The sequence below is a fragment of the Neomonachus schauinslandi genome, chromosome 2 (genome assembly GCF_002201575.2).
Source record: "Neomonachus schauinslandi chromosome 2, ASM220157v2, whole genome shotgun sequence".
NCBI classification, from domain to species: Eukaryota; Metazoa; Chordata; class Mammalia; order Carnivora; family Phocidae; genus Neomonachus; species Neomonachus schauinslandi.
The window spans coordinates 145930758-145947509 of NC_058404.1; the positions used below are offsets into that span (position 1 = coordinate 145930758).

The window sequence follows — 16752 nt, forward strand, 5'->3', positions numbered from 1 at the left end:
TCATGAAGGTGGGGGACTTTTTAATTTCTGTTATCAGATTTTGCTTGTCTTCTTTTCTCATTCTTGTCCTCATGTTCTTTTCCAGGATCCACTGTCTTGCTTCCAAATCATTTTTAGTAAGGGATAAATGGTTTATTCAATGAGTTATCTTTCCCCAGCGTGTTTGCATTTTAGCAGACATAATACATTTGGCTAAATGAGGGGAATTAATTGTGAAATTGAGTTTAACCTGTAGCTGGCCACCATGATATAAGGTGGACTCCAAATAGACATTCATATTAAAATGAGTATCTGTCCCATGTACGGAATTTGGTGCAAAATGACAATGCCATTTGCTCTTAACTGACCAGCATCTGCATATTTAATTTATAGATTATGATTTCTATTTTTTTTTTTTTTTTTACCTATTCTCCTCGTTTTCTGAAAATGTTCTGTGATTTATGGGGCACAACTCAGTGGAACAGAATGAGTGTATGGGCTTTGGAATATGACTTGGATTCCTATCTGAGCTTCACAGTTACTTGACCTTGAGCACATACTTCCTGAATCTCAGTTTCCTCACCCATGAAATGTGATTGTTAGGTTTGTTATGATGGAAAAATTATATATAAACTACAGCACCATTAACTACAATGTATAAAATTACAGGCCAATGGTAAATGCAACATAAAGTAGCTATTATAATTAGTATAAATTCTAGGATTTTTACAGGGAAAAAATTAAACAATAAAAAAAATTTCTTCTACATAATAGCAACTTTGTTAAAAATTTGTAGCAGGTGTCAGTTATGTCAATAATATATGAATTGGGAGCATGTCTTGATGATAAGCAAACCAGATATCATTTATGGAAACTTACTATATTTATATCCTCAAACGTATAAATGAGATACGAATATTCACATTGTAGTACATTTTTTTTTTTAAAAGATTTTATTTATTTATTTGAGAGAGAGAGAATGAGAGACAAAGAGCATGAGAGGGAGGAGGGTCAGAGGGAGAAGCAGGCTCCCTGCCGAGCAGGGAGCCCGATGCGGGACTCGATCCCGGGATTCCAGGATCATGACCTGAGCCGAAGGCAGTCGCTTAACCAACTGAGCCACCCAGGCGCCCTGTAGTACATTTTTTAAAAAGAAAATGATTCATTGAACCCAGAGTTCCCTAAGTGTAGTTGAGAAATGATTTGAGTTCTCAAAATTTCATACCTAATGAGATGGTTCAGGAATATACTTATTATGCAAGTTGAGGTAGAGCCTTGTGAGGTGGGGCACTTTATGCCTAAGCTATGTCCTCCTGTGTTCTCTTGTCACACAGGGTTCTACAATTCTATTTTTCACCCCACAGATTTACCAATAAAGAGACAGAGTGAGTATGAGCTGGTGACTCCAGTCAGCACAAATTTTGAAGGACACTATCTCTCCCATATTCTTTCTGCAAATCACAAAAGGAGGTCACCGAGGGACGTGTCTTCCAACTCTGAGCAATTGTTCTTTAACATCACAGCATTTGGAAGAGATTTTCATCTGCGACTAAGGCCCAATACTCAGCTAGTAGCTCCTGGGGCTGTTGTGGAATGGCACGAGACATCTCTGGTGCCTGAGAATATAACTGACCCCATTAATGATCATCAAGCAGGAAATGCTTCAGAAAGAATCTGGAAAACAGAGCCTTTGCAGACTAACTGTGCTTATGTTGGTGACATCATGGACATTCCAGGAACCTCTGTTGCCATTAGCAACTGTGACGGTCTGGTAAGACTTATTCCCTTTTGTGTGTATGTGTTTGCAGGTGTGTGGGAGTGCAGCATGGCTCCAGCATGGTTTGGAAGGTAGAGGTGGAAAGGAAGCCTTACTCTTATATTTTAAGTTCAGGAAGGAGCTTGAGAAAGCATTTTATAGTCAAAGATGTGTGCTTTGGCTTCATTTTGCCACAAAGACAGCATTATTCCGAGAAGCAAAAGATACCTATTTTAGCATTTTTTGCTTACATTTTCACTTGTGTTACATTGGGGAGTTTTATTTCCTTATTTCTTTCAAAGCATCCTGAAAATTTTCTGAAGAAATGTAGATTCCTCCAAAATGATAGCATTTCACTTCTTATGTGGAAACTTTGGATATCTTCTTAAAGTATTTTGAATGCATTCTTTCGCTTCCCCACAGAATGCTAAAATGGGAAATGAGCAGATCCTTTGTCAGAATTTGTTCAAATCACATTACTTTACAAACATGAGATGTAGTTATCTCTGCATCGTGGCTTTGAGTCAGGTTTTTCTTTATTTTCAACTAAAATACCCGTATATTGCTCTTCAGTTTTGTTGATGAGGCCAATAGTAACTGACCTTTCTCTACACACTCTGCCGATGTGAAATATTTTTGTTTCATTACTCCAGATGTTATTTGGAAAGTGTGTCAATGTTTATACCCCCTCCATCCACAGTTGACTTTGTTCAAAAAAGCAACCATTTTTCTTTCTAGGGTTGCCAGGCTGCTGTTTCTTGGGAGTTCAGAGCTATTCCCTTTGTTTTGCCACTCTTCTGGGAGTTCTCGAAATATTCCTTATGTTCCTGCTTATAATTATTCTACCTTAGCTGGTCCTCCAACAATACCATGAAGTTTTTGCTATTGTTCTCTCTGTGCATAGGCCCAACCCAGAGGAGGTATGATACATATGTTTTACCAAATGCTGGTGAGGTCATTGTTTCAGGCTGTATTTTTGCAGTCTTGTCCTGCCTCTTGATGCTCTGTAGGGTTTTAAGAGCCAGTGCAGAAAACTGAGCAGAGGACATGTAGCAGGTCCAAGTGTTCAAGTGGGACTGCATTAGATTAGGATCTGTACATTTGCATTTGGTGCTAGACCGTATTCTGGGGTTTGAAGACATAAGGAATCGCTTGAGTTCTCATTCTCTACAAAGGTGGAATAGATGTGAATTAATTAAGTCATTGAATAGGAAATAAAAAAGAAAGTACTTTCTAGAAGATGAAGTTCAAAGTATTCTTGAGAAAGTGTGATTCAGTAACTACTAAGATAGAAAAGAACACAAATCATACAAAAGGTACTATTTTTTAATACTTTTAAGTAAAATACATTGAAAATAAAACTTAATTCAGTGTTATTTTTTAGTTTTATAGTGTAAAAAATTATGTACGTTTACCTTCTCAGTTAAGATTTGAAATGTGGGATATTGGCTTGAAAATCTGTTTAAGGAAGGTAAAAGGCAAGGAACTGACTTTAATGCATCATCACAGTGATTTTTTTTTTTTTTAAAGATTTTATTTATTATTTATTTGAGACAGAGAGAATGAGAGAGAGAGCACACGAGAGGGGGGAGGGTCAGAGGGAGAAGCAGGCTCCCCGCCGAGCAGGGAGCCCGATGCGGGACTCGATCCCGGGACTCCAGGATCGTGACCCGAGCCGAAGGCAGTCGCTCAACCAACTGAGCCACCCAGGCGCCCCATCACAGTGATTTTTATATCTGACTTAGCAAGCAGTATTTTCCTTACCATATATGTCTAATTATTGAATCATAGATATGAGAAATCTGGGGCCATAACAAGTTGTTACAAAGAAGAAGAAAATAGATATAAAGTCTGAATGAATGTTAATTATTAGGATTCTTTAACTTCTCATTTTTAAGACGGTGTTAGCATCATGTGTAAATTGATGTTGAGTGTGTGTGTGTACTATACAGACTGCACACTGCAAGTATTCATTCGTTCCAGTCTTGGGTCCATTAATTGATTAATTAATTAATTAAGCAGTATTTATAGGAGCTGGTGATGAGCCAAGTGCTATTCTAGGCGCTCTGAAATGGTGGAAGGAATAGTGGTTACCATCCTCATGCAGCTCAAAGATGTTAAATTTGTCATGAAATTTAAATGTCAAAATATCTGGCATATGTGTATATACATATATATGTTAGAATCACGTTTAACTTGAAAAATTGTAGTTAAGGGAAATGTGTTCCGGAGATATGAATAGGACAGAGTTTTGAACCAGAGGTAATTGGCCTAGGCCTTCAGCTAGATCCAGGAAAGCGGTGGGTCTGGCCTCTCGAGAAGGCAGTGCTGACTCTGTGGGTAGGCGGAATGAAGGCTTTTCTAGAGTTTCCAGTTCACAGTAGCCATGTGCCAGGGAAAAGTGAAGATGATGGCAGAAAGAACAGCAAGCAGGGTTATGGGGAGCGAATCAACAAACCAGAGGGATAACAGCAGGACTACTTCACTAAGTTGGGAACAAGTTCTTAGAATTGTAGAATTGCATTGGATGGGATAAGTCCTTAGCAGAGATGAAGCAGGAAGTTTAACTGAAGGGAATATAAATAAACTTGGCTGATTTGCTGATTCCTAAACCCCTTTTCCCTTTAACTGGCTATATAGGGATTCAGGCTTAACCTTCTTGGCCTCAGAAAGGGAAGCAGGGATACTGAGATAACATAGATGCCTGAGGATTAACCTGATGGGCTATCAAGCCATTGCCCTGGGAGACTCTGAGACTATAATCAAATCCAAGTAGGTCTAGTAGAAAGTACAGCCCCATTTGGCCTAAAGATACCAATGGAAAAATACCTGCCAGCAAGTATATAGTTAAGTCTCCTGATATGGAAGACAGTGTCACTGAAGCTTTACCTGGATGGGAAGTCGAATCCTTTTGGTTACATCGGTTTTCGATGGTATTCCCGTGATCTGACTTTCTCCATGTGTCCTTCGAAGCTGTTGCACATAAGAAACAGCCGCAGGAACATAGATTTCACTAGGGTTGGGGGTTTCATAGTAAGGCTTTCTCCCCCGGTGAAACTCCTTACATCTCTTTCCTCTAACGGAAGCTTGTGGCATGCTCTGTGAGTTTGAAATGGGCAGCACTCTCAGACAGAATTACTTTGTAGTAAGCAGAACTCTTTAATTAAATTTAAAAATGAGTGGTACTCAAAGTGTGTCCACAGACTCAGGCTTGTGAAGAAATAAATACCGAAAGTGAGACTATATAAAGAAACTCTTACACCAATTTGACAATTGTTGTATTCGTACCGGGTCGAATAATTTTTAAAAAATGGGGCTGGTGTTTTGTTTTATCATTTTTTAAAATAATTTATTTATTTTATTAGAGAGTGTGTGTGAGAGAATGCGCAAGCAGGGGGAGTGGCAGAGGGAGAGGGAGAAGCAGGCTCCCCGCTGAGCAGGGACCCTGATTCCGGACTCGATTTCAGGACCCTGAGATCATGGCCTGAGTTGAAACCAAGAGTCGGACAAGAGTCGGCTTAACCAACTGTGCCACCCAGGCACCCCTCTAGTAATTAATTTCTGTTGTGTTTTACAAAATAGTCCAAGACCAATTGGGAGAAAAGAAAACATTGTCTCCACCACAGATAGTTTGCCTGGGTGGCTCAGTCGTTAAGCGGCTGCCTTCGGCTCAGGTCATGATCCCGGGGTCCTGGGATCGAGCCCTGCGTTGGGCTCCCTGCTCAGTGGGAAGCCTGCTTCTCCTTCTCCCGCTCCCCCTGCTTGTGTTCCTTCTCTCACTGTGTCTCTCTCTGTCAAATAAATAAATAAAATCTTTAAAAAAAGAAAAAAGAAAAGCAAGCAGCGACACTTAAGCTGTTTTTGCCCCTCTGGATATCAGCTACTTGACTGAAATAGTAAGATAGAGTCTACCTATCCCAGGTAACTGTATGAAATGGTCAAAGGAAAGGTGCTTTAATAAAGGCTTGATTGAAGAGGACAGAAAGGTGCCTCGAGTGACATATCCAAAGCCAATGTCTAGAATGTGATTTAGACATTGATATGCATCATAACTAAAATACTATTCTCTGGGTTTCTGAAATCAACATCAGAGTCTTCTGCACAAAGGAATTGACAGTGATTCTTACCCAGTGTGGCCAAGAATAATTAATCTGTTCTTGTCTAGTGTGACCTTTTCCTGTGCTTTGCAAGATGATCATTTATGAGTGACTGCTAATTCTTTACCACTTACAGCTTTATTCTTGCTCTAGTTTATCCTACCTGTAGGTAAGAACTACTAAGATGTTCAGTCATTGAATCGTCCCTGCTTTCTTTTTTTTTTGAAGATTTTTATTTATTTATTTGACAGAGAGATAGAGAGAACAAGTAGGCAGAGAGGCAGGCAGAGGGAGAGGGAGAAGCAGGCTCCCTGCTGAGCAGGGAGCCCGATGCGGGTCTCCATCCCAGGACCGGGGGATCATGACCTGAGCTGAAGGCAGTCGCTTAACCAACTGAGCCACCCAGGCGCCCCTCGTCCCTGCTTTCTGATTGCATCCAATCTAGAACAAAGCCCAGCTTCTCTAGACCTCCGCCCCCCATCCAATTACCCAACTGAAGCTCAAGTCCTGTTAATAGGTTCTTTCTCACGCTCTTTTACTGAAATGCTCATGCTTCCCTCTGGTGTGCATTCTCCCTCCGTGCAACATGGAATAAACCCAGCTTGTCCACTGCAGATGTGCTGCTGGTGGTCTTTGGCTGGAGGGTGTCGACATGCTTTTCCTCTCTGCTTCGACATTTCTGAGATTTCACACACTTCTTAGTGGGAAGACACTTCTGGCTGAGAATCCCAGCTGAAAATAGATTTCTTTATTCCACAGAGCCCTGGCATTTACTCTGGAACACCATTAAATCTCCCCTACGAGCAGTGGGAGCTCACAATCATATTTTGTGGTCTATAAATGTGCCAAAATAAAGGGTTGTTTGGTTAGTAGGCTTTATTTCATGTATTTCATAACATAAGGACACCGAATTTCTCTAGACTTGCTGGAACAATATTGCTCTGTTAATTCCCCTGGATTAGCATCAGAGGGACCTGGTTGGGAGTGGAAGAGCTGACTGCTAATGGCTTTTCCTGGGTTATCCAGCTCAGTGATTTCCTTGTGGGCTGATTTTATGATCAAGGGAGTCTATCTAGGACAAAAATTTTCAGCATTTTTTTAACATTTGGAATTCTTCCTTCAAATGAAATCACTAGGGGTTACCTACTAAAGTAATATGCGAAACGGATAAACTCAGGAAAGGCCTGCCTAAAACACAGGTGGGAGATGCTCTTTCTCTCTGTGTCTCTTCTTCCTGCCCTGTTCTCACTCTAGACCACTTTTAGTCTCCCGGAGGCGTCCAGCAGGGATCTTCACTGTTAGGGCAAGGGGTCTTGGAAGCTTGAGGTGAAGCATTTGGAAACCATAAATAGAGCCTCTTTTTTGAAATATCGGATCGTCACATCTGGTTAATATTGGAGGTATTTTATCTTCCTTAGATTCGGGGCATGGCCCAATGAAGTCTTGGACGACAATTGCAAACCTATAAAGAAAACAGCCTTAGGACTCCCCTGCCTTGAGACTTTTGCTTTGGGATTTGGTCCCCTTAACAGCATGTTCTTGCCATGCCTATTTCAGTAAGTCTAGCTGCAGAAGCAGTTTTTAAAAAGTCTGTCTAAAAAAGTATTATGAGCCAGTGTGCCCGGGATTAAGAACATTTGACCTATGATTGTAAATACAGCTCAATCTAGTAAAAGAAATGTTTGATACTAAAAATGGATACAAGTCTGTAGTTATTTATAGTGGATTTAGAAAAGAGGGTTTTTGAGGGCTGATCTTTAGATGTTGATATTCAAACATCTGCTTTTGTGAGAGGAGCCTGATTTGCTGAAGGCGCATCACCTCCCATGGAACACGTCTATGAAAGGTGTCATGCATTTTATTGACTGGACAGGGGGAGATTTGTCTATTTATGGTTTATATGCTAATTTCAGAGACATTAGACGGTTTGAGGAACAAAGGACTGAAACCTTGTTTTACCTCCAGGCACCTACACCAGGCTATTTTAGCAATGCAGGATTAGAAGGAGCTTAAAGCCCCTAAACCCTTTCATTTCCAGAAGTAGAAGGAAAAAAAAAAAAAAAAGCCTCAGGCACTGGCCCCTTTCAAAATGAAGAATGGATTCAAGTTCTCTAGTTCAATTAGTCTGGGAGAACCAGTACCATGGCGGACCTCATTGCTTCTTTCCTGAGATTTGGTTAAGCTGTGGCCCTTTGGGAGCTGTCACTGTTTACCTAGTTGTGTGTCTTCGAGGTTGGGTACATTTTCCACTCTGCCCCCTTTCTCAAATATAAAGGCAGCCGGTATGTGCTTATCTGGGGGAAAGAGGCAAGGTTTGGCATAGTCCTTGATCATTTTCACATTTTGTATCTGATTTGCATAAGTCGAGAATCATACATATGTCAAGTCTTTACCAATTTTTTTGGCTCTATTTCTCTTGTGTGATTTAGTTAATCTTATACAAAGAATATCCAAGGACATGAGCTGGGAATAGAGTAGGAAGTGAAAGAAAAAAACAAAAAAACCTGTCAGAAGTGTTTTTAAATTTTGCAAATATTTCTTCATACTGGTTATTTTGTAGTTAATCTAAATTATTCATATTTATTTATGAATATCACCTGTACAGTACTTATTATTTGATTTATATCATTTTTGATGATGATTTGTTTCCATTATCTCCCGTAACATTGGTATAGTAAAGTTTTTAAAAATTAAGTTTAAAGATGAGTTAAAAATTGGGGAAAATGTAAATATGATGCTGCAAATCTTTCTTTGGACAGACATGGAAAAACAAAATAAAAGGGGCAGCAGAAGTACTTTTTCTTTCTGCTGTCAGCTTGGCAAGTAATGCTTCTTCTTCCCAGTGTCTTGACAACCATGACTTCTTTACTCCAGGACAGATTTTTCAAGATACTCAAGACATGCTTTAAGAACTGTGAAAATAGTGCTGACCACATCTTAAAATACCTTCTTCTGAGTAAATCATCATAAAACAAGAACAAGAGGACAGCTCGGTATTGATATGACGCCCTTGTGCATAATCAGGTTTTGAGGTCACAGAGTTCTAAACTGTAAGCAAAATCCAGCCTCAAAGTTTTTCACCTGTGAAAACCGTGTTCTTCTTTTGACTTAATCTTTGCTTCCAGGAGTACTGATCAAGTTAACAAAGCATTTTGAAGCACTAGGCTATGTAAAGTGCTATACCGATGGCTGTGGTAAATACTGAAGGTAAGTCAGGCAGAACCTTGGTTTTCCAAGGGCACTGGAAAGGGATGCACCGCAGCCGACCGGAAGTACAGGGCACACTGTTTTATATGTCGTAAGCCTAGACCGCATGAGATGTGAGAGCTCGGAGGGTGGAAAGATTGTTTCTGCCTGGAAGGATGGTGGAAGGCTTCCTGGAGGAAGCAATATTTGTGGTACAAGAGATTTGAAAAGAGAAACATTTATGTTAATAAAATAATCCCCAATGACGGTGGGGATGGAGTGGGTGGGAGGAGGGGCCTCTGAAGAAAGTAGGAACCTTGTTGGAGGTCTGCGTGTGCTGGCCCTAAGATTGAAGGGAGCACGCGGAAGTTGATTTCATGAACTTTGTAACATACATAACAAATACATAGGAGGGCCGGTGTTTATCTGAATATGATACAAAAGGGAGAGAAAGAAAGAAAAAGGAGCATAGATCAGTGACTGTCACTGATATTAACAGGACTGCACAGACATTCAGGATGGGAGGAGGGCTAGGATTCCTGTTCCTTAATGACATTGCTTTTCTTCATAGAAAAAAGTTTCTCTGGGGGCGCGTGGGTGGCTCAGTCGTTAAGCGTCCGCCTTCGGCTCGGGTCATGATCCCGGGGGCCTGGGATCGAGCCCCGCGTCGGGCTCCCTGCTCGGCGCGGGGTCTGCATCTCTCTCTCCCTCTGCTGCTCCCCCTGCTTGTGCTCTCTCTCTGTCAAACAAATAAATAAAATCATTAAAAAAAAAAAGAAAAAAAGGTTTCTCTGAAGTCGTGGGGCCTTTTCCTCTGGAGTTTAGGGAGGTTTTTTCATAGTAACTTTTTTCTAGAGTTTGTTTCCCAAATTTTATCTCAGAGGGTTATGAAATTTGACTTTGAAAAATCTGACTTTTTCCATCATCTAGGTTCTTCAACCTTTCAAGTTTGATCAGTGATTGTGCCATTTAGTAAACCTCCTGCTACGACTATTATTTCTTCCACCTGAAGTGTTTTCCTCACTTTCTTATTCTCAGTGCTCGTATCTCTTACTTCTTGCCATTCCCCAACGAGTATTACTAATGTCATTTAGTGATATTACTGATTTTTAGAGATTTTATTCATTTATTTGTTAGAGAGAGAGACAGAGTTTGCACACAAGCAGGGGGTGTGGGAGAGGGAGAAGCAGGCTCCCCACAGAGCAGGGAGCCCGATGCGGGACTCGATCCCAGGACCCCGGGATCATGACCCGAGCCGAAGGCAGACGCTTAACCGACTGAACCACCCAGGCGTCCCTGAAACAAGGGACTTTAATCACTTGCTTTTTTTTTTTAAATAATTATTTTCAAAAAACTTGATTAATTTTTAAGCAATACTAGGCTACACTAAATGTATCAAGACATTATTATTAGTCTTTTTTTTTTTTTAAAGATTTATTTATTTATTTACTTGACAGAGAGACACAGCGAGAGAGGGAACACAAGCAGGGGGAGCGGGGGAGGGAGAAGCAGGCTTCCCGCGGAACAAGGAGCCCGATGCGGGGCTCGATCCCAGGACCCTGAGATCATGACCTGAGCCGAAGGCAGACGCTTAATGACTGAGCCACCCAGGCGCCCCCATTATTATTAGTCTTAATGTGGTTTGTGAGTCCTTTGATAAACAAGTTCAAATTTTCCATAATTGTAATAAATTTCTAAAAATTCTAGTTTATTGATCTTCAACAGGGATATATAGTTGTACTGAGGTCTAACTTTAGAGTAAGTGATGTTCAAATAAAAAAGGACATTATATATAGCCTGATAGGTTTTGAAAAGCATGATCTAGATTGTTATAGCCTATTTCTACAAAATGTTTAGAAGATATTAAATTTTGAGGTTTGTGGTGAAAATAATCAATAAACACCAATGAAGAGGAACACCGGCTAAGCTATTTAGAGTTATAATACTTTGAAAGAGTTCAGTTTGGAAAAATGTAACTCCTATTGATGACAGAAGTCTAAACTTCTGTAAAACGGTTGAGGGAAATGGCTCCTGGTGAGAGCAGGTAGAGCACTGGTGTAGAATCAGACCTAACTCCAGTTCCGCCGCCTACCAGCCTGTGACCTTCAACAAGTGAGTTAACCTTTCGGAGGTCTCTTTCCTTCAGTAAAGTGGAGGTCAGGTCAAGACCTTGCCAAGACTGTTAGGGCATCTCTCACACAGCCTGGTGCCTAGGAAATGTAGGATTTATTACTGCAGTCCTTTAACTTCTTTTTTTCAATTTAAAATGATTTGTCCTTCCTGTTTTGTGATTAATAATAGTAATGATGAAGTTTGCAAAATAAGAAATACTGCAGCCTGTGACCTAATTTGTGGAAATTTCAGTCTTCTCTGAAGTGAATACCTCGGGGAAAATCCTATAATGTTCACATCACCCTCTCCACCTGATGTAGGGCTCCTTTATCATTGGCTCCGAGGAATACTCTAACCTCTGCCCTCCTGAAGACTTCTAAGGATGGGAAACTCACTCTTCGCCATCTTATTTATATATAGCTCTGCCATATATAGAAAGTTCTTTCTTAGGTTTTACTTAGAAATAGGAAGTGAAAATATCTTGTTCCACTTACTAGGTTCTTCAGAGTTGACAAAGATGTAGTAACCATTCATGATTGACCTCTTATTGTTATTATTATTGTAATACTTCCATTTTATGCAGTTGACCTCTCAGTCACTCATTGTACCTAACAGGCAGCAAACTACTTCAGGAAGATTTCCCTAGAATGGTGTGAGATAGCCCACACTCTGGCCAGAATGGATTTAACCAGGCATAAGCTGTAATTTTAACATTCCTCTCGTGCTTTTTGTTTTGGGAAATATTTTAAATTATGAATTTCAGAGTGAGACATTTTTTTGGTGAGTAGTGATAAAGAGTCCTATGGCATTAGGTGATATAATACTGTTGTTCAGAGTCTTAACATCCTTGTTCATTTCATATCTCTTTCATCAGGTGATGGCAGTCAATATGCTGTCTTACATCTATTTTTTTTCCAGTCTGGAGTGTTCCTGAAAAAAAAAAAATACAGCAAAGTATGCATTTTCTACAACTTTGTGGAGGCAATTGCGGGGAATGGAGAGTAAGGTGGCATGGTGGGTCCCTAACTCTAGCTATGAGAAAGTGCATTTTTGAACTTAAATGACATTATCAAAGTAGACTTTAGGGGTCATGGTGAATTTTAAAGATATTTCTGGGGGGCGCCTGGGTGGCTCAGTCGTTAAGCATCTGCCTTCGGCTCAGGTCATGATCCCAGGGTTCTGGGATCGAGCCCCACATCGGGCTCCCTGCTCAGTGGGGAGCCTGCTTCTCCCTCTCCCACTCCCCCTGCTTGGGTTCCCTCTCTTGCTGTGTCTCTCTCTGTCAAAATAAATAAATAAAATCTTTAAAAAAAAAAAAAAGATATTTCTGGAAGACCTACTTCTGTCTAGTGATGTCCCTAAAAATGAAAGATTGTTATAGATTGAGAAGACCGTGCTATTAAATGCTAGGGTGTCATATGAACATAGTGGGGACCCAGCCCAAGAGAAAATGAAGAACAGCACTTAGTGAGAGATTCTGCAAATGTTAGCAACCCAAACACAGTGGGAAAAGTTTCATTTAGCATTATCTGTGAAACAGGATGCTTTTAACATAGTGATTAGAATCTTGGGGTAATAATTCCTTTAAGCTTGCAGGATACTTGATCTTGCTTAGAGGGTGCCAATATTTCCTGCTTTCCTGCCTGGTTTCATATAGTCCTTTATTTTTCATACCTGGCTCTGAGGATGGGATTAACTGGCCACTAGGACAAGAAAACAGACCAAAAAGAGTGATGTGGATCCAGATACAATTAAATCACTATGAGAGCTCCGTCTCTGTTTGGTCAGCCACATGTCCTTGTTACTTTTGACTTCAACTGTGGTACCAAACCTAAACTCAGGATAATGATGAGGTAAGATTCTGAACCATATTGGTCTTAGATTCTAACCATTGATCTAAGAATTTCATGGGAGGCCTCTTTTTATAGCTGTGCTTGGAAAAATTTTGGAAACATGTGCCTCTAGGAGAATGTTTTAAAATTAGGGCTGTATTTATGGAACTTCATTGTAACTCCTCCCCATACTTAAAAACTCAAGAGTTCAAATTAGATCGGTGATTCTTTCTGTTCCACCTGGTGGACCTTATGTTTTGAAATATGATGTAAACCAAACTGTGCTTATTAAGTAATAAATCATTTTTCTTTTCTGTTAATAATAAAAACATACAAAATTGCTGGTCAAAATCACCAGTGAGTACAACTTACTTTCCCTCTGTACCCATTGGTGATCTCTGATAAAAAGATTAAGTCATTCTTGGACTTAATTAGCGTTTTGGTCAGCCTTATACCATAGTGATAACCATTCCCAGATTTCCATTACTGCCTCTACTGCTTCCTACAGCCCACGGATCTAAAATTAGGAAATTGTTGACTATAAGCTTTCTGAGATTCATGTTAGGACTGCTCTTCTATGACTCTATAACTAAGTTTGTAATGGGCAGTGTATTCCTGGCCAAGGAAGAAATCAAAGCATCATACTTGACCATTATTCGTCAATCATGGTCTAGGGTGGGGGACATTGCATGTATGAGTATTACCTTGCCAAATGTTGAGATATGGTTACTTTCTACTAATGCTTTCTCTACTTACTTTTTTATAAAATTTATTTTTAATCCACTATGACTAAGCCTTGTGTTCTTGAAGGCTCCAAAGAACCCAACTATTACAACCCAAGCTATTACAATTTTGGGAGATGTTTCACCTTGACTCCCAACAAAATGTGGAAATAAGAGAAATATAAATATTCATATATATACACATACATATACATGCATATACACATACATGTGTATATGTGTGTGTATGTGTATATCTATAGAGAGAAATATAGTTATGTTTTTATAAAATATTAAGAGCAAGAGGGACTGTCCCTTGGATATGCTGTTAGGGAAGTACCTACCAAGTTACTTCAACATGGGAATGTTTTACCAGCTCTATTGATGCAGCCTTTACCTGGAAGAGCTCCTCATATGTTACATTTGAGGAATATGTAGTGAAAGTTGAGAATCATTGTTCTCTCCAAGGGGCTTTTGACCTTAGTGGGCACCAGCATCTCCTGGATAGCTTATTAAAACATAGATTGCCAGGTGTTATCTCAGTTTCTGATTTAGTAGGTCTGTCGAGGGGTCTGAAAGTTTGCATTTCTAACAAATTTGCAGTTAGTGCCAGACTCCATAACTCAACTGTTTCTTGTTTGTGTGCAATGATACTGGATACTGGTTCTTCCCAACTGACCTGCTTCTCTGGTAAGGAATTTCAAGGTTTTATTTTATTTTATTTTATTTTATTTTGATTTGTAGTACTGCTTTGGCCCTTGCCCACTGCCCACTCATAATCCCAGCCAATCTGACTCAGCACAGGTCAGTTCCAGTCCCAGATTGGATTAACTGTGCCTAGCTACAGCTTCCTCTCTTGGTCCCTTTGCCTGGAGGCTACATATTCTTTGGAAGCACCAGTGAGTGCCATCCCCAGGCCACGTTCTGGCAGAATACAGAAACGGTATGAATATGGACAAGCCACTTAATATGTCTGACGTTTGGATTCCTTCTTTGAATCTTGTAAAGATTTCCTCATGGTCGGTGGAGCTTTGAAGTGGATACTCATGAGTTATTCAGAGGCCAGTAGTCAAAAGAAGTGCTTGTGAGGTTCTAAAGCCACTTTGCTTTCAAGAACTGGGGGTGGGGCTATGCCATGAGGCAACACAGAGGCCTTAAGATCTTCAGTTGTCCTGTGCTTTAACATTCTGGGACCACCACTCTCCTCGGGTTTCCATGAATCAACCTTGTACTCTGTCCATACACCAGCTCCACCAACTCTGTGCTTTACTCGCCCTCTTCTGTAAGTATGCTTTCAACTTAGATAATATCATCTGATTTTAAGGCTTCAGATATCATCTATACAGTGATGACTCCATGTGCACCCTGACCTCTCCTCTGTGCTCCAGACTTGTATTCGTATCCTGCTGCCTATTCATCATCTCCAGCTGGGGGTCTAACAGCCATCTCAGACTTAAAAGGGCCAAAGATCAATCCTTGATAGCCATGCCTACATGATTTCCTCCAAAAAGTCTGGGCAACTATTTCTTAGGCCAAAAACCTGGGCTTCTGCTGGATGCCTTTTCTTTCCTCATCTCTCCCATCAAATCCATAGTGTTAAGATTTTTCTATAAAATATGTTCTGAATCTACTTATGAAATCTCCAATGCTACAACTTTGGTTAGTATAGTGACCTCCTAACAGGATAGTATAGTGTCCTCCTAACTGGGTCTTTTTGTTCTATTTTGCTCCTCTTCATCCTTCTGATAGGAGCAGAAGCTAAATTTGATGAACTTTGTTTAAAAGCTTTCAGTTACGTCCCGTTAAAATTCAAACTTCTTACCATAACTTTTAAGACCCTATGTTAGTAGTTTCAGTGATCATTGTGTATTGTGATCATCTAAAGAGCATTCAAACTTCTTACCATAACTTTTAAGACCCTATGTTAGTAGTTTCAGTAATCATTGTGTATTGTGATCATCTAAAGAGCTTTAAAGAAGATGTAGATACCTAGACACCAAGCCCAGAGATACAGATTCATTTGCTCTGGGGTAAGGCTCAGCCTAAGTGAATTAAGTGCTGCTCCAGATGATTCTAATATGCAGCTGGGTTGGAGAATCATTTTTCTTTCTAAGGGGTCTCTAACCGTAGTGGGCATGGTAATCTTATGGACAACTTGTCAGAACAGATTTCTGGGTGCCACCTGGGGTTTCTGATTCAGCAGGTCTGCCCAGGAGCCTGAGAGTTTTCTTTCCTAACAAGTTCCCAGGTGACACTACATTTTGAGAACCCGTGTTCTATAAAATCTAGTCTTAGCATACTTCTCTGATATTATGCCCTTGTTCACTATATTTCAGCCACATTGGTCTTCTTTTTGTCTTTTAAATAATCCAAATTGTCCCCATCTCTGGCCTTTTGGAAATGCTGCCTTTTTTTTTTTTTCCCTGCTCAGAATATTCTGTTCTAGATCTTTATTTATTTTTTTAAGATATTATTTATTTATTTGAAAGAGAGAGAGAATGAGAGAGAGAGAGCACATGAGAGGGGGGAGGGTCAGAGGGAGAAGCAGACTCCCTGCTGAGCAGGGAGCCGGATGCGGGACTCGATCCTGGGACTCCAGGATCATGACCTGAGCCGAAGGCAGTCGCTTAACCAACTGAGCCACCCAGGCACCCCTGTTCTAGATCTTTAAATAGAGGTTCCTTCTCATCACTTCAAGTGTTAACTTAAATTACATTTCCTCAAAAAGGATTTTCCTGGCCCTTTTAGCTAAAATAGCAGCCCTAGTCACTTTACACTGTATTAGTGTTTTAAATCTTATTTGTATCCATTATCCATTATTGGCATCTCAAATTTATCTTTTTTAAAAAAAGATTTAACATTTATTTATTTACTTATTTATTTAGCATGGGGGAGGGGGCAGAGGGAGAGGGAGAGGGAGAGAGAGAATCCCAACAAGACTCTGTGCTGAGTGCAGAGCCCGATGTGGGGCTCGATCCCACAACCCTGAGATCATGACCTGAGCCAAAATCAAAAGTCAGATGCTCCAACCAACTGAGCCATCCAGGTACCCCCTGTCTCAAATTTAT

At 40.3% G+C, this 16752-nt stretch overlaps 1 protein-coding gene across 1 annotated transcript in view; it reads left to right on the plus strand.

The window, feature by feature from the left end:
• The window catches only part of ADAMTS3 (ADAM metallopeptidase with thrombospondin type 1 motif 3), a 251001-nt gene that overhangs the window by 17432 nt on the left and 216817 nt on the right, over positions 1–16752 (plus strand). Inside the window, exon 3 of the mRNA XM_021702380.1 lies at positions 1344–1750. Within this exon, the coding sequence (XP_021558055.1) occupies positions 1344–1750 (407 nt within the window). The remainder of the gene's footprint in view (positions 1–1343; positions 1751–16752) is intronic.